The sequence below is a fragment of the Phaenicophaeus curvirostris genome, chromosome 9 (genome assembly GCF_032191515.1).
Source record: "Phaenicophaeus curvirostris isolate KB17595 chromosome 9, BPBGC_Pcur_1.0, whole genome shotgun sequence".
Lineage (NCBI taxonomy): Eukaryota > Metazoa > Chordata > Aves > Cuculiformes > Cuculidae > Phaenicophaeus > Phaenicophaeus curvirostris.
In genome coordinates, this window is record NC_091400.1 from 21,947,157 (window position 1) to 21,972,897 (window position 25,741).

At 37.6% G+C, this 25,741-nt stretch overlaps 1 protein-coding gene across 25 annotated transcripts in view; it reads right to left on the reverse strand.

Moving 5' to 3' along the window:
* KCNMA1 (potassium calcium-activated channel subfamily M alpha 1) overlaps nt 1-25,741 on the reverse strand; it is a 438,776-nt gene that overhangs the window by 77,014 nt on the left and 336,021 nt on the right. For 17 of the 25 annotated variants that reach the window (XM_069863465.1, XM_069863457.1, XM_069863453.1 and 14 more), the window contains one exon: nt 23,735-23,811. In XM_069863465.1, coding sequence (XP_069719566.1) covers nt 23,735-23,811 — 77 coding nt within the window. Of the gene's footprint in view, nt 1-14,460; nt 14,635-20,224; nt 20,234-23,734; nt 23,812-25,741 lie in introns of all 25 variants that reach the window. The other 8 variants (XM_069863466.1, XM_069863451.1, XM_069863446.1 and 5 more) reach the window with 2 other exon arrangements.

A 25,741-nucleotide genomic window follows, 5' to 3' on the forward strand; every position in this document is an offset into this window, starting at 1 on the left:
TTCTTTGAGTTGCATTTTAAATTCTGTTATTTCATTATGACAAGCTGTTCTGCCAGCTGAACACTGAGGAGGAGCAACAGCAAAATGTTACCCCTCTGTGTTAGAAAAGAGCTGTTCAGACCCTGTGTCTAACTGAGTCACAAGCAGCTCTGAACTCCAATTTTAGAGCTCCAGCTGCTCTGTCTGGCAGAAGCAAAGTACAAAAGGATTGCTCAAAGCCACATGTTAGCTTTTTAATAGACTACCTGATGCTCCCAATGCTACAAACAGAGGACTAAGAATCTCTTGAATGGGAATTTAGTTCTACGCTGATCTGTTAGACAGCCTTGGGTTGCTCACTTGCATTCAATTCCCTTTTAACAGAGTTCCTTTTTTATAGCTCCAACTGAGACTCAAGTGACCAAATTATCTGAAAATACAGTTATTAATCACTAATTTTCTCAGATCTACAAGCTATGAGATGGTGAGGTTGCTATTTCTGTATAAAAAGTACATTAGGAACATAGACTGGTCTAGTGGGTCTAATGTGAGGTGTCCCTGCCTGTGGCAGGGGGTTACAACTAGATAGGCTTTAAGGTCCCTTTCAAACCAAACCATTCTGTGATTCTATGAGTCCATAAAAGTAGACCACACTCATATGTGCTAAAAGTAAATTATTACAGTGTTGTGTTCGTTTGGTTTTTTTTTTTAATTTGACATGAAAGTGTGTCTCTCTAACATCAAATAACTTTAACATCCTTTTTAATTTTTATGGGTTTTTTTCTTTGCTTAAAAAAACTTGTATGGATTAAAGGACACCGACTTCCTTATCAGTGGTCCTTTGACAGTTCCCCAAAGCAAGACATGTAAAAGCAAAAGGCACACCTTTGGGGGATTCTTTAAGAGCAATTGTAATATTTCCACACCCATAGCTCTAAATTCAGCACATTGTCATAAACTATCTTTGTCTCAATACAAAACAAACCAAGAGTGCTGTCCTTTGTCCTATTGCCTTAAACAGCATTTTGACACCAACTGTAAGAGACACAGATGGAGAAGTTGCAGCACTAGAGAGGGCAGACTGTACTTATGTAGTACAGGAATATGCCCTGGTTTTACAAAGCAAAGGAAGTTTCCCCTTGTGACTGAATACACTCACAAAGTTTAGATAACATCTTAGGAAGAAATGTTTTCCTGTGAGGGTGGGGAGGCACTGGCCCAGTCTGCCCAGAGAATCATAGAATCACCACGTTGGAAAAGACCCACCAGATCATTGAGTCCAATTATTCCTATCAAATACTCATGGCTCCTCCCTCCCTGGAGGTGTTCAAGGCCAGGTTGGATGAGGCTCTGAGCAACCCAATCCAGTGAGAGGTGTCCCTGCCCATGGCAGAGGGTGGAACTGGATGGGCCTTAAGGTCTCCTTTAACCCAAACCAATCTATGATTCTACAATTCTAAAACCAGTGAACTTCTCCATGTAAACAAAAAGAAAGTTCCTACTAATAAATAAATATATAAAATGTGAAAGGCCACTCACCAGTGTGCCTACCAACAGTTTGCTGTTTACACTCCTTCAGCTCCATCAAATTCAGTAGGAAAATATACAAAGCCTAGAGGTAACTAAGGGCAAAACTAAGCACAGGAGTTCTTGGTGATTGCTCTGCTCCCTGGGATTAGAAATCCTGTTGTTACTACACAGTGTTCCTCAGGAAGAAAGAGTATTGCAGTGCATAGTAAAGAGATGGTTTTATGCTGCCTTCTTTGGAGCAGCACTCCACAAACTTAAGTTAGGTCTTGCTGCAACTGTTTCCTTTCTGACAGCACTGGGAAGTGCAGACTTCATCCTGCAGAAATCTAGTTGCAATTATTACTTTCTTTTCCAGTTCAAAGTGCCAATTCATCTCAACATCATAAAAATACACAATTCAATGTAGTTCCAATTCTGAAATTTTAAACTGAAATAACCTTTTCTCTACCTTGCTGATGACAGGTTTAAAAATAAATGTGTGAAAGTGCTTTCATTAGGACATTTCCTGAAGAAGACATAAAAGGTCCTCCTGCCCATTTCCTTGAGCACTGTTGTGTAAAGAAGAGATTTTCATAAACTTGTCATAAATTTTGTACACAAGGGTGTAGAAGCGTCTCTGAAAAAGAACTGAAATCTTGACATTTAACCCTGGCTTCCTTATCATCACTCTTATCTGACTTTCATCCACAAAAGTGGAAAAACTCTCACTTATTAAACACTAATAGGATCAGTCTCAGTGATGCCCAATACTCTTTCAGGTTGAGCTGTGCTATTCCTCTGGGATGGAGGTCTTCACACAATTAGCACCTGTTAGGTCATAATCTCATTTTCATATGTAAACTACATATAAAATGCTGTGCATGTTTACACACACACGTTAGTTTTATATACAAGTGCTTAGACTAGATATACCTATTCAGAAACACCTGTACAATTAAAATGAGCCATCTGAAATATTAGTTTTAATATATATAAAAATTAAATTGTTTCCTCATAACAGCAGTACATAGAAAAAGTTCTCGGAGGCGCCTCAGTACCACTGATTTCTAAGCCAACACCACCACCTGCTGGTTACATAGAATTTCAACCCTCGGTGCCGGTTTTTTTTGTCTTCAAATCTATGCACAAGTGTAGAACGATATTTCTCAGTTGATCTTACACACAGAAATGTAATTGCCAGAAGACAGAGTCTTAGTATGTTGGTTCCAGTTTAGCAATACTCTATTGCTTGAAGTACAGCTTTCATAAATGTGGGGAATGTTAATTGTTGACAAACCAATTCTATTATGCAAAATGCTGTAAGTCACAGGGTAAGCATCCCAATTAATCAAACAGATTGTACCTGTTGTATTTAAAAGCCTATTGTAAAATATTCTGGCTTTATCACTTACAGATACACAGTTAAATACACTTCATGACACTGAGAAATCAGTATATTTTATTTCTAAGCGCTTCCTACCTCAGTAAGCTGTACAACGTACTCCATTCTTGTAAAGCTCTGTTTGTCTCCGCACAAATGTATCCAAAAAAACAACATTACCTGGCAAATATATCAATATAATACCTCACTAAGACATAAATAACTAAGATTAAATATATAAAATAATAGCAAAAACAGCAATATCAAAACCAGAGATGGAATATAATTAATTGCTATGGAAAATTAGAGAAGTACAGAACTGGAAAGGTGATGTCTACCTCTGATTCCATCTGCAAAAGAACTCACAAAATTCAAAGAACTCAAAGAATTCATGCTCACATCTCTGCCAAAGCATACAGTGGCTTGGCTGAAATCGATTGCTATAGGGAAGCCAGGGCTGGCAGTTTCATAAGGATGGAAAATCAAGCATAAGGTAAGAAATCCAGGGGTGATAACTAATAATAATGTTACTGACAACAGTGTTGTGATCTCTAACACAAAGAGTACTCAAAAGGATGGATGTATTTAGCAAGAATCATATTTTTCAAAATTTAAATAGGATGAAAATACCTAATTCACAATAAAATAAAAATAGAAAATTAAATTAAAAGGACTGCTAAAAATGCCCTCTGATTATTACTCTAATACTCAAAAATACCGCACTGTTAACACTGAAATAGATGGAGAAGGCAGGATTGAACTATTCAGAATTAATGTGAGAAGGAAACGCAAACTATCTCACATTTATTTCATGTAAGACAAACTATAACAATATCAAAGTACACAGACTAACAACTGAGAAAGAAAGCAAGTAATCCTGGATCAACCAAACTAAACTGATAGCCAGCTTTAAAAATATATATATATATATATATTTTGACCTTCTAATTTTCACTTGGTTACCAAAGATACACAGAGGTGTCAAGGTTGCTTAGTTCACAACAAGGATCAGGCAGATCACACTAAGAGATCACACCCCAGGATGAGGAACGGCTTTAGAAAGAAAACTTCATCAAAGGTAAATGCATTCTGCTACGTATGTATGGCTGCATTAACCAGATCCTGACAAGAATATGGACAGCAGCAGTAAGCAAAGAACTTTCTGCAGAAAGCTACTAAACTGCCAGCATTTCTGTGATAATTATCACACCAATTTCAAAATAAAGTTCACAGTCACCTGGAAGAGGAGGCAATCTCTCCAACAAAGAGAAAATGGATACATAATCTTTTTTCATAAGATTTACGGGTCAGTTACTACCCTCAAAGTAACGATATCAACCACAAATGCCACAGGATGTCAATATATTTGGAAATAGTATTGCTGCCAGATGTTTTGAGAGTCAGATACTGAAAGCATCCAGAAATCCAGTGCTCAGGGGACACTGACAGCTGTCAAGAAAGTCATCTTCCAAAAGCAAATTGCTTGGAGCTCTACCTCTGAGGATTTTATTTTGTCCTGCTCGACGAGAAAGAAGAGGGCAGACAAAAGACTCATAGGCTAAAGGCGGATTAAAAACAAACGCATATTTTGACGTATTTTATAACCCTCATGGGCAGGACTCAAGGATACTGCTGAGGAAATCTGTGGGACCCACAGGACAACTTCAGGATGTTTCTTGAGGAGTATGTGGGGTTTGAGTATTGAGGCTGAATATATGAGCCTGAAGATACACTTTGTGCATTCCCTCAGGCTACAGTCTGAGATGCAAAACAAGAGCTTATCTATCTATCCAGCAGGAGAAGTATCAGTAAAACGGTGGATGGATGAGCTGCAGCATTCAAAGATTCAATCAGCCAATCAAAAAGACCATTAAACCTTGATCAGCCACTAGACATGACAACACCGGAAATTCTGATCCCAATCCCGAATGCATTTGCATTAATGTAAGAGAGAGTATTTTCAGGAATGAGAAAGGAAAAAAGGGGGACAAAAAAGGTAATGGGAAAAAAAGGGAACAAGGGAAAAAGGAAAGAAAATACCATGCCATAATAAAAAAGAACACATGGTGGGGATCTGAAACAGAAATTAAAGTAATTCCATGCTTGAAAAGAGGCAAATTTAGATGTAGGGAGTTCTAAGAACAGAATTACATGTTAGCAGTGCATTAAAGTGCACAGACCAGGCAGGCACAGAACTCATAGTGCATAAATCAACACGCAGAAGGACCTAGTGCCAATGGATTAAAGAATGCCATTTCCTGCTTTTGCAGAATTTCAGACTGATGCAAAATCAGACAAATCTAGACTATGTGATCACAGCCGGCACGTCAACCAGCACCCTCAGGTTCTTTTCCACTGGGCAGCAGTCCAAGCAATATGTTCCATATGGGATCATGTAAGCACTATAGAAGAGGGGCAGGTTGTAGAATAAAACATCAACATTGCTAGATGTTATATCTGCTAGTCCATTCTATCAAGAGTTTGCTCAAGAGCAGAACGTCCATATCTTGTTATGTCTTCCTCCACAGCATATAGTGATGTAAAATCTCTCTCCATATTGTAGCACCATACCAAACACAGAACACCACTGAGTCAGAGGGTGAAAATAATGATGTCAGGAACATGGGAATGGAGAAAGCAACAAGCTTAGTGCAAGCAAATCTTTTATGCAAGAACGAACAAAGCAAATTGCATGACAAAGATCAAAGATGGTATAATGATTTTTTGGATTTCCTTCAGCTGTTCTTCACCGTAAACAAGGTCTGCATTGCAATCAAAGTGCTGAACAGCTAAAAACTGTAAATGATTTATAGAATATTTTTCCCAGAAATATAAAGAGATTCTTTCCTGCTGAGACAGATAAACAGAAGGTATTCATAGAATCACGAAGGTTGGAAAAGACCTTTAAGATTATCAAGTTCCTGCCCTCTCAGATAATTTTCCCTTTGGAAATCTCTCTAAACCAGACAGCAGCAAGACAAGTTCCGGTAATTTCCACATTCCTTCTTTCATGGACCCCAATTCAGATCAGAAGACATGAAAATTGACCTCAACAGTAGAATCACTACATCAAAAGTACATCCAGGCTTATATTCAGTATTTCAAAATAGAAGGATCTCAAAGCACCTCTTAGCACAAAATATAATATATTGAGAATTCAATATTCTCCATTTCTGTGTGGAAAAAGAATTACAGTCATGTAGTAAGTCAGTGGCACAGTCAAAATTGGGAACTTTGCCTTGTTCCATTTGCATAGGTAGAATTTCCAAACAAAATAAAATGAATTTCTAACCAGATGACACTGACCACTTGTTAGACAGCAAGATTGCTTTTTCCATCCTTTGCTCTCAGAATAATTGCACTATGCTAACAAGAGCTGATGAGTATCGGTGAAACACCTGTGTGTGATGTAGCACACAGTATGTTTCTTAAAGTCATTGATAAAAAGTGAATTACAGCATTACAGCAATATAGTAACTATCAAAAGGGAAGCTATATAACTGTATTATCAAAAGGTATGCTATCAGAAGCTGGCAAATAGTCTCAAACAGTAAAAGCAGAACAACTGAACTTTAACACATTTTAAAGTATTCCGTCAACATTATTTAAGAAATTACGCAATAAAAAAATATAGCTATGATTTCTTAAAAATCAATTAAAATTTTCCTCTTCTGCGCAACTCCCTCCTGTCTTCTACAACCTCAATCATATCTCAATGATACGAGACAGGTGCTTGTTTTGTGACACTTCAAGAATCATATATAGATTTATGCGTCAACAATCTCCTCTTTTCATGTAATGCACAAAAAAAATCATGACCTTAGGCATCCTGCATACACAAATACCTGGAAAGGTTACTCAGGTACTCAGTAGAAAATAGGATGACCCAGAAAAAACTGTCTTGCAAGTTGCTTCTGGCTTCCAGAATGAGGGCTGGATCTTCAGGGAGGTGGTTGAGTCACCTTCCCTGGAGGTGTTTAAGGCATGGGTGGACGAGGTGCTAAGGGACATGGTTTAGTGTTTGATAGGAATGGTTGGACTCGATGATCCAGTGGGTCTCTTCCAACCTGGTGATTCTATGATTCTATGATTCTATACACTGGACCTGATAACATCTGAAAAGCCGTGGTGCTAATTCAGTGGACTCTCCTACTTAGGTAAGCTTTGGGTTAGGTCCCTCTGGCTTCAGTTCTAGAGATATGAATCACGTATTACGCGCACTAGCAGTCAAACTACAGCTACTGCGACTACTTACCTGACTAAAGGTACACATGTTAGATATGCTGGGGGTCTTAATATAATAATCAGATGGTGGTAACACTATACTTGATTTTTTCCTTCTTTCTCTTGTTTTTACATCGAAAAGCATCAAAAGCAACAACACACGCACACATAATGCAAGCCTTGCACTTTTAAACTTGGTTTGGAGGGTTTTTATTCTAGTTTCTTTGGTTTATAATAAACTGCATTCCACTTTATATGTTGATGCTCTATTGTGGTCTGTGGTATATTTCAATAAACATCTCTTTCTATATATTACAATAACAACAAATCCCATGAAATGCAGATGATTAGGTCAGAGGATTTCTTTTTTTATGAATCTGAGGGACAATATTCCAAGTCAGTTAACATATTTTTCCCTGAATTATAAAAGGAGCCAACCAATAAGGATACCAAATGAAACAAGTATTATAATACAAGAGAACGAGAAGTACAGACTTTATGAATCAGTGGTTCATTTTAGTTTTGAAGCAATTTGAAATTAACACAAAATACTCATCAAAGAGTATCTGTGATTAGCATGAGCTGATAGCTTTCTGCTATCAATATTAATTCAATATTAATTTGAGACCCTGCCCAATAACATCAACACAAATTAGCTATGACTCAAAATGGCAATCAACTGAGGGGACCTACCCTGAAAAGTGGTACTAACAACTTCCCAGCACCACTGAGCTTCTGAATCCTGCAGCTGTTTTTAAAAGCTTCCTCCCAAAGGCACATTTAGAACTAAATTAAATGCTACTTTGACTTAATTAACGTTTTAAATGATAATGAATACAATGTAGATTCATAGAAGGCATTTACATTGTGTAATAAAACTGATAAAAATTTAATAACTCCTTGTTAATAAGTTATGTCTCTCCAGACCCATAAAGCCTAAGGCAGCCAGGGCTGTAGTCTAGGGTCTAATCTAGGTTCCTAATGCAGGTGGAATAAGGAGGCAGGAGACTGACTTGACACTTGACATTTGCTCTAAGCCTGCTCTGGATCAAGCCACTGCTTGTTCATAAGTACTTTATTTCATGCAGTAAAGGTCAGAATTTGGGCTCAAGGCAGGGCTATGACAGAAATGCTCAAGCTGAAACCAAGCCAGCTCTGGCATCTGTCGCTTGAAATAGCTCGGGAACAGTAGAGGAGGAGAGCTAACCGGCTAGCATCTGTCCCACACCAAGGAGGTAACAGGAAGAATCTGCTGCCTGGTGGTAAGAAACTGTCATGGCGAGTTTCATGACAACAAGCCACACTCAGGAACTAAAAATGCAAACATAATTTCCATGTCACCTTGCATAAGACCCTCTGCTAAACTCATGCCAGGGGATGCAGACAGGATCTTTTCTAGCTTGTCTCCATCACGGCAAGCCACTCACTAGTCTCTTCCTTGTGATCCTGCTAAGAATCACTACTCAACATAAAGGCCTAAAGGAATTAAATGCAGACTTCTTGATCTCTCCCTCCCCCACATTCCCAATTCTTCAAAAGATTTGCTGCTGAACTGGATACTGCCTCCATCCCATGCCAATGTGGAAGCTTATCTCCTTGTTACAGACACATCACAAATCAGGCAAAGCATCTTCTCATCAGCCTATTGGATTGCAAAACTCATCTGAAAAGACGTGTGCTTCATTATTTAGATTTTCTGGTCATGAGTAACAAGTCAGATTGTCTCAGTTTTCCAATTCTGCTGTCTTGGTTTGTGGTGGTTGCTTTGTTCTCTTTCTGCTCTTGCCTTTCTACATCACAGTGTTCATCTATGTTCTCACATTCTATCCAAAAGAAAGTTAAATAATTTAGCAGTACTTGGGTTAGATTAAAAAATAGAACGATAAAAGGGATTCATTTTTCAAGTATTTGAGTCAAACTACGTACTTGAAGTCACCCATTGTAAAATACCTTTGTTTCGAATTATTTGTCCCCCTGCTGTAATTAATGTAATCTACGCAGTGTTTGAAAAGGAAATATAAAAGTCTGGGTGCATTCATTCACATGAAAAAATGATGGCATAGATACTTGGAGTATCAGGAGGGTATGCACCAGCCCACTCTGATCACAGCTACTATTGCCATGTTAGGAATACAGAAAAACATAAGGCTGCTTAAAGGAGAGCATCACCTGAAGGGTCTACACATCAAGAGCGAGAGAAAGCCAGACAAATCAAAGGCTTGGCTTAGCGTTCAGAGCCAGCACGCAGTTCTGAAATGATGGCTAAGACTGTGATTGCATATACCGAGTCAATTCATCTTAGCTTCAGTGGAAACATCCAAATGCATCTTTGTACTATTGCCACAAGAAGACGGAAAGAAAGTAGGCAAGGCAGAATCATAAATAGAAACAAAACTTCAAAGTAGAAGAGTAATTAGGAGATTTTCATTCTCAGAAAGCAGATCTCATGGTGTCTGGCTTCTAATTTGCCAGTACCATTGACTATTGAGCTGGCTGAAAATATGGCAAATCTCCAGCATCTACAAGCATCAACTTCATGTCAGTGGCTACACCACAAGAAACTCTTGTAGAGCAGCACAGAAACCTCACACACTGATATTTTCTTTTTCAGTTTTTCATTTTCTGGTTCTATATGCCTCAAAAGCCCCATTGACCAGTTTTGGTAACAGCAGCTTTCTTGCCTGTAGTTCATTCTGAAAATTTCACTAAGGAAGGTAAGTTGGTTTTCGTTACCTAGCAGCAACACAGATTACATTAAGATGTTAATGTCTAATTTTTTTTTTCCAGCTGTGTTAGACTTGAATCATAACCAAGTAATCTCAAGTAATGATTTCTCTGCAAAACTGAACACTGTAAAATATAAACAGGTGACCATTTTTACACGATTTTCTGTATTTTGAAAAGGGACCCACACAGTATTTACAGAAAGCATCATAGCCAAGTCAATTCTCAGGAACACAGTCCTGAATACATGGGAACTGATGTAACTAGAGTAAAAAACTGTCACCCTAAAATCAAGAACACTATCTAGAACTAGGTTTACATAAAACGATCTACTACCCACAGCATGGTACACAGGCTGATGATTTATATTCTTTGTGGTCTTCAATTAACAGGAATTTATTTGGCACTACGTCTCATTCTAATGTATCATTTTCAGTTATCTCAGGCTACATAAGATAATGCTGTATCATTCTCCAGCATGCAGAGGAGAGGCCATTCCATAGAAGTGAGCAGTGAGAACATCACAATCTGATTATATTTACTTGCTAATGACCTTATGATGCCATTGCTTATTCATCCCTTCAATTCCTTGCTCCTCAAAACATGAAATGTGCGCTATTGGCTTTTTGTCAGTTAAAGATAAGACAGTGTGACCACACAGGGATCAGTGGGTTACATTAAAGAGAGAAGTGTATACATGGCAAGCAGCTAGAGTGTTCTTGTACCTAACTTGCTAAGCCATGGTGCCAGACAGCTTCAGCACAATGTACCAAATTTGGTTCAACAGCTATGCCTATCCATGCTACCCAAAACGTTCAACTCATCTTAGAGAACGGTCCTTTGAGAAAGACTCAGACACCAACTTGCCTGTTCAGCATAAACAATGTGATGGTAGTAAAGGACCAGACAGAATATATGGTTCTAAACTGGGCTTGACACACAGGTGTATATGCTTTGGCTACTTTCAGAATACAAGCTTTCTTCAGCTTGTCATAGCATGGTCTTTCTTTCCAAATAGGATGGCTAGACATTTTGGCTGACCTCTGAATTCAAAAATAAAGTGATCATTAGTCTTGTCTTTTGTCTCTGAAGATCCTTGATACTCACCAAAGTCAAAGACTTCACATAAAGCTTCACAGAACTACCAAAGCATGCCAAAGAATGCTTTCTCACAAGCTGAACTAGGTATGCCTGGGACTAGTATCAAGAATGCCCTTAAAAGGTTAGATTCCCATGGCAGTGGGTACAATGTCAAGTTTAGAAAATGTTTCCTCTTGGAACAGGAACTTTTGATGCTCCTGAGAAGCAGCAGCCAGTTGGTGACACAGAAAGACATACATTAAATTGCTCAGGTTAAGGTTCTGTCTCTGTGTCAATTAATCATCTGAAAGGTGCTCCTCAAGATCTCTCACAGACCTAAACAGAAACATCACACTTATTAGTAACTGTACAAACCAGCCCAGGTTTTTCAGTGCCTAAGAGCCTCCCTGCACTCAAATTCACTTGAGTCTCTGGTACCAAAAACGCTTGAACCATTTGCTGTTCATGTAGCAATCCACCAAAACCAGATAAACCTGAAAAAACGTAGACACAAAAACTCCCCTAAATTCTGTTTCCTAACATTTAGAAAGATCATATCCTTTTTTTCTTCCAGACAGCAGCCTATAAACTCAAAAGCTATTTTAATTTAATTATATTTAATCAAATTATAATTTTAATTTGCTGGAAGCAGAGGCAACAACATAATAACAGAGAAACAGATTCACAGTGGAAAATACACTGCGTCGCTTTCTCTCCACATTATACAATTAGTACACTAAATCCCATGTACGTCATTGAATCTGTAAATTGATATCTTCTATTTGACATCAGATTCTTACAAGCAGCATTAATTCTTACAAAAGCTCCTCATTGTTTCAAGAAGTTTCATACAATGGTCTATGATTTTATTTACCATGGAAAATAAAAACAGCCTGCTGAAAGAAAGAAAGAAAGAAAGAAAGAAAGAAAGAAAGAAAGAAAGAAAGAAAGAAAGAAAGAAAGAAAGAAAGAAAGAAAGAAAGAAAGAAAGAAAGAAAGAAAGAAATGCATTAAGCAACTGCAGAAGCATACCAACCCAACTGGGGCACCACGACCAAAGCAAGCCCTGTAATAGTATAATGACCTTTAATGAGTGTCTGGGGAAACAATACAGTCCTAGCATAAAAGACAAAGGGCAAAACCCATCATGGCTCCACTGACACTAATTCAAAATGATTTTCAGAACAACTAAAGAATGTAAGAGAGGTAATCTGATCCCCCAATCTGACCTCACTTTGATTCGGAGGCCCTGCTGCTGCCATTTCTAATTGTCAAACACTCTACATTTCACATCTGCTCATAATTAATGAAAAGCTGACTCTCCCCACCATTCTTCGAGTTAACTAGCTCTGTCAAGATGGGCATCGTATGACCCCTGTGCACTGCAAAGAAAACACACTGATTTCTATTGAAGTCTTGCCAGTGAAACACTGCATGCGTATACATATATATTTTAATTGGAAAAGAAAGGCTTATGCTGCTTTGCAAAGAGTGTGAATTGGTATTGATTTTTGTACTTATTATTAACAGTCAGAGGTGACCACTCTCACAAGGGGGAGAGGGGGATCTCATTTGATTTGATGGGGTGATGAAGGGGGGAAAAGGCCCTTGAAAGGATAGGATGCTGAAAATCCTCAAAGCTGTCAATATCACTTATCCTTCAAAATATAACACAGAACTAACGCGTTTCCCAGCAGTATTGTTTTTGGTGGCAATAATACCATTATTGTGGAGGGGTTTGGCTTGGCAGGCAACACAATCAAATAAAGTTCACTTTATCTGCCTCTGTAGAGCCTTAAGTGAACTTGAAAGCTATGGCAAACCTACAAATCATAGGGTTTTTTTCCTTGCCAAACAGTGCTAACAGCAGAAATGTTACCCATTTGTAAAGCACATATTCATTTGGCCTGGGCTGGTTGCTGTTAACACCAGTGCTGGGACCCAAACACATACTCTCTTGTACCACTCTGTGAACTACACCAGGCACTGTGTTACCGAGGCTGTTAGGCTACAGAAGTAACATTGCCTGCGGTAACTCGCTGCCCAAGAAGGTTTCTTGCTCACTTTTCCTAAGAAAATATGATTTACTCTGATAAAGGTCTCTTTAAAGGATAAAAACTCCTGCAAATGAGAACAGGACATACACCTGGGAACTATCCCCCCTGAGATGATGCAACAAAGTAGATGAAAAGGACATTCAGAGTGCTTATACACATACACAGAGAGAAGATTTCTGGTGAAATCTCTAGGAAATCCTATTACAATCAGGTTAATCAACACCGTCTTCAGACAAAAAGTGCTAACAAATATCCCAATATTGTTACATATTCCAAATTTGTGTCTGGAAAAAAAAGTTCAAATGTCAAAATAGTTAAAGGAAAGTCATTCAGCACTTAGACTAAATATTGCAATACACACATGGTATCAAAAAGCAACGAGATGCATCAACTAACTAGATTATACCCTACTAACCAAAATATTTCAACTAACAACATTACACTAACTACATTATACATATACATACAGTGGAAGGCATTTTTATCTGTAATGACTGGTAATGTAAATTGGACATGCTTCCTCATCCAAACTCCTAGTACTCCTTATAGTTGTGTCTAAATGATATTTTTTTAGGTTTTTTTCTGGCCATTTGGATAGGGAAAGGAACAGTTTCTGTCCTGAGACATAGTTTTGCCTGTTACGAATGTCTAAAGAGGGTGAGAACAGGAACAAAACAAACAAACAAAAAATCACCATTTTATCTCCCTTTTTTTCTCAGTTGTTGACATCTTGTTGATAAAAGTAGCTTTGGAATCCCCAAGAATTAATGGCTACATAGAATTGTTCTAACGTTTCTGTCTTCTCCCTCTCAACTCTGATCTAAAGAGCTTTTTGGGCATGTTACAAAATGGTAACGTCCTATGGGACAGATTCTACAGTCAATCTCAAAATGTTTGAAAGGCTAGCCCTTTTAAAAAGGCACCACCAAAAGTACAGCAATTTTTACTAAGATTTCTGTTGTTTCAGTGTCAGATGGAAAGTCCTACCTTTTTCAGAATGAAGGGTTACAACCAAACTAAAGATAGTGGTAGCAGTACAGAACAGAATTCCAGCTACTACAGTTCAGCTCCTAAGTTGTATTCTGTCTATTTATTCACTGCCTATTGTAGGCTGCCCCAGTGCCAGCACTACTAAAGTTGTCCACTTTGCACCAGTCAGATTTAGACACAGGCCTGTTCCTCCACTGAAGCACTTACTGTTTAATTAATGACTATTTATATTGTATGAATTAGAAAATAAAAAGGATGTCACCAAACTGCACTACTAAGGTCCTGCATGCTAGTGCAAGAGCATGCGTCATAAAGAGCACACAAAGCAAAACAACGAATTACATTTTTTGTATTAAAAATAAATTAAAACAGAAATATAGTAAAATTTAGGTTTGACTTTTAAAAAAAAAGCATCAGCCCAGTAAAACTCACGGAACTACAATGTACGACACAAGACGGGGATGATACCACAGACATCACAGACATGGAACAGCATGTGTTGGTGTTAAAACTTACAGGCACGTAAACTGGTGGAGCAATCATTAACAGAGACAGAAGAAAGTGGGAAGGCTCTCTCAAGGGTGTCCATGTTACTATGTACACTGCCTGACATGCAAGAGCAGTCACGCTCAGAGCGTCCGCAATCAAAACAACATGCCAGTTTCATTCTCTTGTAGATGGACATCTTGGCTATAACCATGTGTTGGATGGGAGGAGAGGAAGAGCAGCAGGTTAATGGCAAGGTTATATATATATATATAACAAGGCAGCTGGAAGGTAATTTAAGGGATTTAATACAGGCCTTAGTTTATGTTAACAGTCTTGACCCAGGAAAAAAAAAATGCAATGAGATTATTGATAACACTTTGGCTGTACATTAAAAGCAGGGCAAAAGATAAATTGCTCTTTATTTCTGTTCAGTCTTATAGGGTGACCGTAGACATGGGGAAGAATTACTGTTTACAGTCAAGCGTGCGGATCAAAAAAGAACATAGTAAAAGCAGAGAATCCTGAAAATATATTTTTTCCCTGGGCACAGTTAATACTACTGGGATAAAATGAAAATACGAATCCGTTATTAGACAGTTTTGGCCTACCCTGCTTCCTGTAGAAATCAAAGACTTTTATATATCCATATATATATGTATGTATACACAGACAAAAACACACATACACATATATTCTTACATACACACACTCCCACACACAGAGATTATACATATACATACATATATATACAAAATATAATTATTCTTTAACACATGCAATTTCTAGGGAAAAATTTTTCTGTATTAAACTGTGCCAGGGAACTCCTTTATTGCAATAAATGACACATTACCAAAGAGTTACAGAATATTCATAAAATTGCTGGAAAAATTTCCTTCATTTACATTATTTCTTCAGGAATTCAAATTAACTCTTGACAGAATACCAGAATTTGCCCATTAAAGAGACACAACTACTAATGGTAAATATGCTTGACATTAAAATCAGTTCACAAATAAGGCATCACCAAAAGCACACAGAGCATTGCCCCACTGCAACATGCTGAACCAACCATCGGCATGTTTTCTGCCTGGGATTCCAAGGCAGAGTGAGAATCAAGCAACCAGATGTAGAATTTGGGGCTAATTCCAAAAGGAGCTCCAGGTTAGAGTAGAACACTTACAACCTTCAGTCATAGGCACGTCCTTGTTATGCATTTCTAGGAATATAAAGCATCGTATTTTATAAATGTAATTATAAATGTAATTGACATTGTGTAATTTGTTACATCACCCGAATCACAGGTACGTTTAAGTCTGCAGAAATGCAAAGGCCACTGAGATTGTTTCGCATGTTGCACTGAAGCAACACTTTTGGTAATGGTTTAGATTGAACTGACTCAATTATACTAAAAACGAAACAGAACACTGACAGGCAAAAACAAAACCTTAAAAGCAAATGCAGAAAAAAGGTAATGTTTCTCTGGCCTGTACCTTCAGTTTAGGATGTCTTTTTTTTGCATTATGGTAATGACATTAAATCAAAAAGAATTTATCTTTTTTTTTTTTTCCCAGTTTCTTAATGCCACAGTCACCAGGGAAGAGGGACTGAAATCCCTCAAATGGGTCAAGTCCTGTTCTAAGGCCGTGATGACTTGCCATACAGTATACTTGTCAAGCAAGGGTAACATTATGATTGTGGAAAACAGGCATTGAGGGAGATGAATGAGTGATCTCTTCAGCAGCGACTCCATTCCTCTAAAACTTTGCTCACATGACTAATGCCATGTTCTTTTAGCATCCTAGTAGAGTTATCTTATAGCTGTTCAGAAAGTCATCATGCAGCATCAGGCTTGTTCATTGCATGGTATATCATTCCTCAGTGCTTGGCTTTTAGTAAGAAGGTTTCCATTGCAGCTTTTGATGCAAACACATTCCAACTACACAGAAGATTCAAAACAGCATTTGTTTCCCCATCGTTTCCCTCTGCCTAACTCTTCCCAACACATTCTTTAAAATTGAAAAGTTGGGCAGAAAAAGAAAAGTGAAATACGTTACCAAAACTACCTTTCCATTGTGTGACTATTTTATAATTTTCACTTTAAGGAAATGCAAGAAAAATAATGGGTGTTTGTGAGACACACTAACAGTAAATGAGGTAAAAGGCAGGCCCAGTTTGTTTTAATTATAGCTGTTTTGAAGGACTTTTTCTAATCAAATGCTGTAGCAAAACACAGTGCTCCAAAATTCTCAGCTGCTACGTCATCGGTTAGTAACAGTCCCTGGGTTTCATTCACTTGTAGCCATATCTTGTCAACAGTCAATAACAGAGCAGGACACATTTTTGCAAATTAAAAAAGGGCAAAGAGGGTTGGGAAGGAAAACTTTTTGTACCATTGTCATCAGACTCAAACCAATGAAGTGAGAAATTTAAGCCCTTCTGTTCAATAGGTGAAGGACGTCACGATGCTTCTCAAAAGCAATGCCCTTTCAGGGACTGTTTTTAACTATTATTATCAGTTGTTCTGGAGATCATGCATTATTTTAACATTTCACATCATTAACATGCAGGAAACAGGCTTGGACCTGGAAATATAAGTAGCAGAAAGGACTTGCTATAAGGGTTTCAACCAGTGTATAAGCAACTGCATAACAGAGCAATACATTTTGGAAAGAAAACATGCTGTTATTCTTCATTCCTTTTATACAGTTATTGTTACATTCATACCAAATACAATACTTATTCTATTTTAAATAAAACAAAACATGGATTATTAGTAGGGATGACTAGTGACAAGATCAAAGACAAGACAAATGATTGTAAATGGTTCAGCCACACACATACCATTTCCTACAAAACTTCCATAAACATTAACAGAAAAATGGGGATCATCAAAGAGACAGGGGGACCTTAAGAACAGCCTCTGGGTGAGTGTTTAATTCATTTTACACCTGTAGCACCTGTGTAAAAATCAACTCCTTTCTATTCAGAGAACTGTCATGGATGTTGAACATAACTGTTCTTTTCAACTAGTGGAAAACATAAGTTGGGACATGAAGGAAATTACTTCCCTATTTTCAATTACATAATAAATGGACAAAAAGGAAGAATCAATCCTTCTACTTTGTATGATGACAATCCCTCAGCATTTATAAAATGAATCAGTAAAAATATCAGGGGAAGTAATCACAGACAAGGAAATCAGCCTGCTTAAATAATTTACTGACGAACAAGGCTTCTATGAACTTCATTTTCTCGGTTTTTTTAAGACTAAAAGGAAAACAAAATTTTTGTTACTTATTTAATACTTTAAAAATTGGTATTGGTTGTAATTTCTCACGGAGGGCAATAGCCTTCCATTTGAATAAGGACACAATGTCCCTGAGATGTCTAAGCTTCTAGCGGTACCTTGCTTTCTGATCTCAGAACCTCAAAAAGTCCAGTCAAAATTTCTAGATTGTCTGGATCTGAAGTGTTACTTAGTGTTCGCAAACAGTAATGGAAGTATTTCCAGCTGCGAAAATAAGCAAAGGAATTGCAGATTATTCTCTACCTTAAGATGTCAAGAAACAGCTCCTTTTTTTAAAAAAAAAAAAAAAAAAAAAGGCAAGCAGAACAAAGCATCCCTTCATCTTCACTGCTTTTCTTTTTTTAAACCATACAGTCTACCCAATCCTCATCTTCCACCCATCACTACAGTTTTCCTTATAACCTCAACGGTAATAAAAAGTAGACCTAGGAGGACATCTAGTGGCTCTCTGCGAGGTAACAGCTAGTTAAGAACTAGAGGTTGCTTGACCAGCAGATGGTAAAAAAAGATCCCACTACACTTAAGAATTGAAATGCATACAGCAGCATTTCAATTTAAGTTCTCATGATCCACACTATGAGTAAAAGGAGGGCCAGACTGATGTGACCGCCTTTTAGCAATGCTGGTTAGCATTATGAGACTGAAATCTTGAAAGGATTTCCCCTGGCACAATTTCAGTTTCCTGAAAAATACAGCAGCATCTCTTAAACTGTTTGTGAGAATTTGTCTTCTCTTAACACAACAGGCAAAGCTATCTCTCCATTATTTAATTTTGACAGAACAAGTTCAAGACCACCAAGTGAGCTCATTCACTATTTTGTGATATTTGCAATCAAAGGCAACTGGTGAGTTGTTTGATGTAATTCATACAGGGCTATTCTTTGTTAAAATTGTAGAAACAGCAGGTGACCCAAGAGAATGTCTTGCCCTATTTTAGTAGCTTTAAGAATGAATCATGAGTTTTGAAGTAATGGCACATTTACAGACCACTTCATTTTAATTTTCAAATCTGATTGTGACTTTCCCTTCATTACCTTAAAGAAGACTCTCAGCCAATGTACTCTCACAGCTAACCATACTCCTGAACAAACTGGAGCAATTGGAGAAATGGAAAAAAATCAAGTCAAATCTACATGACCTTTTCTTTTTTAATATTCTCTCAGTATGAAGAGTTCTTTTACTTTGTTTATGTACTACTATTAAAACTGATTTCTCTGATCCAGAAAGGTCTCGACATAGAAACATATTTAAAATAAATACATTGCTTCAAATAAATTAAATGAATGCCAGGATTTTGCCTCAAACTCAATAGCATTAATCATTTTAACCACAGAAATTAGTCTGTTGCTGGTTTACTACCAAGGACTGATTCTTGTCATGCAAACTTGTTTCCCAATCTGCTTTTCAGTGCTACCCCATTGCTGCTGTGCCACTTTATTGGCTGAAAATAGATCTTTGGAGTAACTTCTGTTGTCTGACTGTTTTCTACCATAACAGGTTCTCCATCCTTTAGTGTAGTTTACAGGCACCACAATAAGGTCAACAGTAAATGATGGCAGTCAGAATGAAGGCCATCACAATTACAAGTTGGCCAGTGCTTTATCATGCTGCTCTTTCTTTCCATTGCCTGTATTTCTAGAGCAGAAAATTCTTTCCATGTCCCAAAAGCTGCGTTAATTTAAATTATCATGACTGTACACACTAAAAGTGGCTGACGAGTCTTCATAGATTCTGTACACTTCAAATCTGTAGGATTTAGATTGATATGAAGTGGCCTATAAAGTTCAAATTCTCTATATAATAATAATGTAAAACTTGACAGCTTAGGTCCCTAAGGAGTCTGCGTGGCTTTACTCATATAATTAATTTCAAAACAAGTGAGCTGAGGAAAATAATCCCTGTAACTTGTTCCCTGTTGAAGTTTTCTGTAGGTTTATACATTAAAAGTTAGCCACACATTTAATTCATTGCCTGGTTTTACCCCCATCTCTTTTTTTTTTTTTTAACTGATGGGGAGGAAGGAGTTAGTAAAGGACAGTAAAAGCCTGCTGTGTTGCTGTGTCAGACCAAATAAAAAAAAAAAAAAATTGAACGCAGGTCTGAATGAATATCACTTAACGAGCAAATGGTGCTATTGCATGAACTACCCCAGCCTAACCAACATCCCTAAAAATTCAGGAGGTATTTCTAGAATTATTGCAAGGAAATGCCATTGCCAAGATACCCCATTTTAAAATAGGAAAAAAATTAAGGTCTTAGGAAAAAAGGGGGGCAAAAAAGTTGCAGAGGGAAAAACTGCTGTATTTTCTTCAATGTCACCCTAATCTCCATGGGTGCAAACGATGAGAAACTTGTGGGTATGACGTCACTGCTACATGCAACATAAATAAAGAAAAGAACCAAAATACTGAACAAAAATACTCTCTGCTAGAGAAAGACAGGTTGGACCGCACTCTGGGCTACAGGGAACCCATTTTTACTCACAATAGATCACTATCAGTGTGCAGTTAAAATATAGTAGGGGCCGTGTTCCAAGGCAGCAAGAGGAAAAATAAATCAAAAGTTTGTCAATTATCATAGATTACAAGAAATTCCTTCAAACACATCAATGTACACATGATATGTCCCCTCTGGGGTTCAACCCCCACCGTTCACAGCAAGCACTGTCACTGGAAAAAATTATATAGAGAATTAGACCATAGCTGTTGTACAAAATAGAAGAAACAGGAGGAGCAGGTCATCCAGTTTAGAGATTTCATCCCAACATGGCTGCATTTCACATAAATATATACAAGTATTTGGCCCCTTGCTGCAAAATCTACAGTTAAATGGAACAGGAAAGAGATTGATAACATTAAAATATAAACAATCTGTGAATAGAATTTCCACACAAGCATTTCTCTGGACAATGTGACATCAGCATTCATATGTTATGCAGGGAGTGGGATGTGTAAGGAGAAAGGGATGGCAAAGAAACTGCAAAAGAAAAGCGAGTTACTTTAATTATCCCTGGCCTTGTACTGATCTGCCCTGAATTATTAATATTAGGCCTAACAGGTTTGGACAAATGGCTATGTAGGTCAGACTCACGTTTAGACCCCAACAATACCACAAGCTGATGTTCAGACAGTATTTAAATCGATGTGCAACCTCAGATGCATTATTTAAAGAATGTGGTTTTCAAGTGTCACAGGAAGCTGAATTAATTAATGCCACTGAACTACGTTTTTTGTGTAAAGACACTTTCACATTTAATTCACCTGAATGTGTCAATATTCTAACATGCAACTTTTCATTTCATCTTACATATTTTCTGCATGCAGCTGCTTCTAATTGCTATGCCACTCACTAATTAAAATATATATTTAGCATAAAGGACTACATATACGCATGTGTGACTATTTGCTATGTCTTTGAAAATCAAATTGACATATTAGCTGTCGACAGATCAGTCGACAGCTTCCTAATTCAATAGGGAACAAGTTTTCTTAATTTATGCTTTGTTTTCGTTAGACTGCATTTTTAAGACCAATGATTTGTGGAGCTTACAGATGGATAACATAAGATTTTCAAAAGTGATTAGTGATTTGAAAGCTGAAGCTAAGACATTTTATGTGAATAATAGACTGCACTGAAGACTTACCTTTAAAAACACATTAGGCCCCATAAAAGGGATCTCAAGATTGTCATAAAAATTTGAGACACCAAAAAATCACTAATTACTGTTGAAATTTTTCATTTAGTTTTTTTTTCCTGATTGACAAACCAATTGTATTGCTCCTAACAGTGGTGAGTATGCTCCTAAGTGGAAGCTGTTCTCAACTGTACTGCGAGCTGCCAGCTATTGTGGTTCTCCGCGTGGATGTATGGAAATGGGAGGGGAGAGGGCAGACGGGGAAATGAAAGGGAAATTTAAGACTTTACCCTCAGTGACCATTTCTTTTTCTTCTTTTCACCTGACTCAGGGGATTCCCTACCTAGTGTTCCATGCTCCCTGCAGAAGCTCTGACAGCCACCTCCTTCAGCCTCACTAACCCCATCATTTTGCTTCTTTGTCTGTCCCAACAGCCTTTCATTTATTGGACTGATGCATGTGACCGTGCCATTTGGAACATTTCCTAGTGCTTCACAGAGCAGTTGTCACTCTCACCTCTCCACAGCCCTGCTGCTGGTTATATATCCATTGCGCTGGGTCACAGGATACTCTATTTGATCTCTGGTTTCATAGTACGGAGGAGTTTACATTGGTTCTTATTAATGTATAATAAATGGGTTTTGGCCCTCATGCTGTGAATTCCTATCTTCTAACAGGTTTCAATAAAAAGTGTAGATATCACATTAAAATGTGTATTTGTTATTATTATTATTATTATTCATTCTAATCAGCACACAGTGTGAAAAGCACACAGTGTGAAGGAGGAGTAGAGGAGAAAATATAAATCCTTTTTTTAGAACTTTTTTTGACAGAATCAGATATAATCAAACAGATCAAGTATTTCTCTTTAACTGTTGGGCAATTTGGAAAAAAGATTGGGTTTGAGAGTTACAGGCACCCCGAGGCATCTGTAAGTGGCTTTACCAGAATGTACTTGGCAGCCTCACTGGCTTTGGCAGCAGTTCAAAGGTCACATTCTCACATGGATAAACTGTTCTTGAACAATTTTTTTTTCCAATATGTTAGGGAATGCATACATTCCTTCCACATCAGGCATGCTTTCCATGTGCTCTGCTCTCCTTGTGGCTACTGGGAGGATAAATACCATTTCCTGTCAATGTTCCAGCTGCTTTCTCTCAATTATAATACTTGGTTCCATACTCCTGTTTTGTTTTTTTTTTTTTTTGTGGGGAGAGGAGCTTCTTTAAGAACTCCAGTGACATATTTTTTCTTTTTAAAATCACTTCAAGAATTCAACAATTTCAGGCACCTCTCACAGGCAAAGAAGGCCCAGTTTAGGCTTTCTTCCATCCTCTAGACAGTGCAGTGATAACACTATGTCTGGATCTATAAATAAGAGCGTTTTTTCCCCTTTTAGAAGTAATGGTAAAACAAGACATGATCAAAACCTTCTGAGATCTTTCAATTTACCTGCTCCATGATTTTGAATGAATGATCTTTTTCATGGCAGAACACCACGGAATGTACGTAAATATTCAGACACCCATTGAGAAATGGACCCCTAAATCCTTTTGACACCTGTATTACAAATATGCATGAGTCAAACACATCTTTGGCCAAAATGTGGTGGTGATAGTTCCTGCAAAAAGTCCTTTCAAAACACTCATAGATAAAATGCTACTTTTTATACGTTTGTAAAAATACAGATGTAAAGCCCAATCTCAATTCCAAAACTCAATTATTTCTTGATGCAAAATCATCTGAATGACTTTAAGAGCAGACCTGAAGACTTAACTAAAAGGAATATTAGCATTACAACTATGGAATATTCTAAAAGGATATATGTAAGAGGCACTAATATTTAATTTCTTCAAGAAAACCCCTTCTCCCAGTAAAACTGATTATTTATTTCATTAATAATAATTGATTTTAATAGTTATGATGGAATATTATTCCCTAGTTTCTTCCTTTACAGAATCATTTTCAGCAAGAGAGACATAAGTTCTTTACTTTACAGAAAACTACTGACTTTACTGGATTTCTACATGGTATGAATGAGAGCAGAACTTCACTGTTAGCTCATACTTAACTCAGAAACCTCCACAATGAGATCAATTTAATACTGATTGAATACTTAAGGTTTTGCTAGCTTTAGGTTCTAATGAACTTTTTACTGAAGAAGCAGGTGTGAGTGGTGTAGAATGTAATAAAAACATATGCATTTCAGAAATGCAAATGGCACTTACTACTTCGCTGTGCATTTGTTTGTTAGCTTTTCTGTATTGCTGTGTAAAACATGTAAACACATGTACAGATGTTCTTCAAGGCTGAACAGTTCATGAAAAGGAGAGGAAGGCAGTGATAGAAATATTACTTACGCCGTTTGCAGCCACATTTTTTTATCCTTTTGGGATCTGTGATGTCATCATGACAGGCCTTGCAGTAAAAAAATGCCCTGGAGAGACAGAGTGGAAAAACTGACACATTTCTTAATCCATACAAATGAAATTAGTCCCACATTTCCTCTTGTTGCAGTGCAAAATTAATGAAACATGCCAGCACTAATCCTCTTTAATCTTTGAAAAGGTTTAGACATTTTAAGTAGGAAATGTTTGCTGCAAGACCATTAATTTCAAACATAAGACTCCAAATTAGTGTTTCTTTTAATATACTTATACTTGAGAAGTAATTAGGAGAAAGGATGATAATTATGACACATCTTATCAGTTCATTTGTCTTTCACCTTAGGAAAAAAAGAGCATCCAATGAATTTTGCCATGAAAAAAAAAAAATCTATATAATGAATTCTCTGTTCTTATTTGATATACCAGAGTTTTTTAGGGAGAAGGCAGAAAGACTGCATAGCACCCCTGCAAATTTTTCTGGCTGGTCACAAACAGGACTTCATTTTGGATACAATGAGAGATTGCAGCAAGATAAGAACATCAAATATGTTAGAAACAAAAAAAGTAACTAATGAAAAACAGAAAGGGAAAATCCACACGAAGTAAGTCCCTAGAGGTACATATAAATGAAAGAACTGAAATAATCTTGATTCAGATTTTTTTTTTGTCTTTTATATCCAAATAGAGCAGAATAATTTTGGTTTTGAACAGACAAAAGCCAAAATTTCAAACAAAAATATGCAATTAACAAAGTGAACCACCTAAGTTTCCATTCAATGTTTTCTGTTATGAACTTCTACTCTTGCATTAAATGGCTTACCACTAGGTGAACCACAAGGAGAACTGAGGAAGTGAGAAAGGGTAGGGTAAACACATGACTTTACAGAAGATTAAAACAAAATTCCTATTGAATAAATACGCATCAGACTACCCACAGGCGAGTTTAATCATGCCTGTTGAGCCAACATGCCACATAAGGCTGCTGTGACACATTCATGAGGATCATGGAGCTGGCCTCTAGCTCAACACTTACAGTTTACAAGGATTCTTGCTGGCATAGGAAATCAAATGTAATTTGTAACCTGCTGAAATTTCCCTGTACTTATCAATATTCAGGATATGTCAGCTCCAAGTCTATCTTCCCAATCCTCCCTCATTGCACACTTCTCAACACAAACTGGCAGTAAGCACCAAAGGTGCCAGTTTGCCACCACACATGGAGTTAGTCAGCAGTACTGCTCATAGATTTAGGAGGGCTGGATTGCTACAGCAGTAAGGAGGTCACCGGACTAGAACAATCTAAATCCAAAATAAAAAAAGAAATTTGACAGTATTAATACACTGTCTCTGAATAAATATAGCCATTGCAGTTTAGCTAGGATGATCACTACTAATTCTTTTTAGAATAATTAGACAGCATCCACCACAGGTGGAACTACCTTAAAGGAAATGTTCAGAAATATGAATATCTAATTCAAATAGTTAGGAATTTATCAAAGTTGTTTTACACCTCTGAATCATAGAATCATAGAATCACCAGGTTGGAAGAGACCCACCGGATCATCGAGTCCAACCATTCCTATCAAACAGTAAACCATTCCCCTTAGCACCTCGTCCACCCGTGCCTTAAACACCTCCAGGGAAGGTGACTCAACCACCTCCCTGGGCAGCCTGTTCCAGTGCCCAATAACCCTTTCTGTGAAAAACTTTTTCCTAATGTCCAGCCTGAACCTCCCCTGGCAGAGCTTGAGGCCATTCCCTCTTGTCCTGTCCCCTGTCACTTGGGAGAAGAGGCCAGCGCCCTCCTCTCTACAACCTCCTTTCTGGTAGTTGTAGAGAGCAATGAGGTCTCCCCTCAGCCTCCTCTTCTCCAGGCTAAACAACCCCAGCTCTCTCAGCCTCTCCTCATAAGGCCTGTTCTCCAGCCCCTTCACCAGCTTCGTTGCTCTTCTCTGGACTCGCTCCAGAGCCTCAACATCC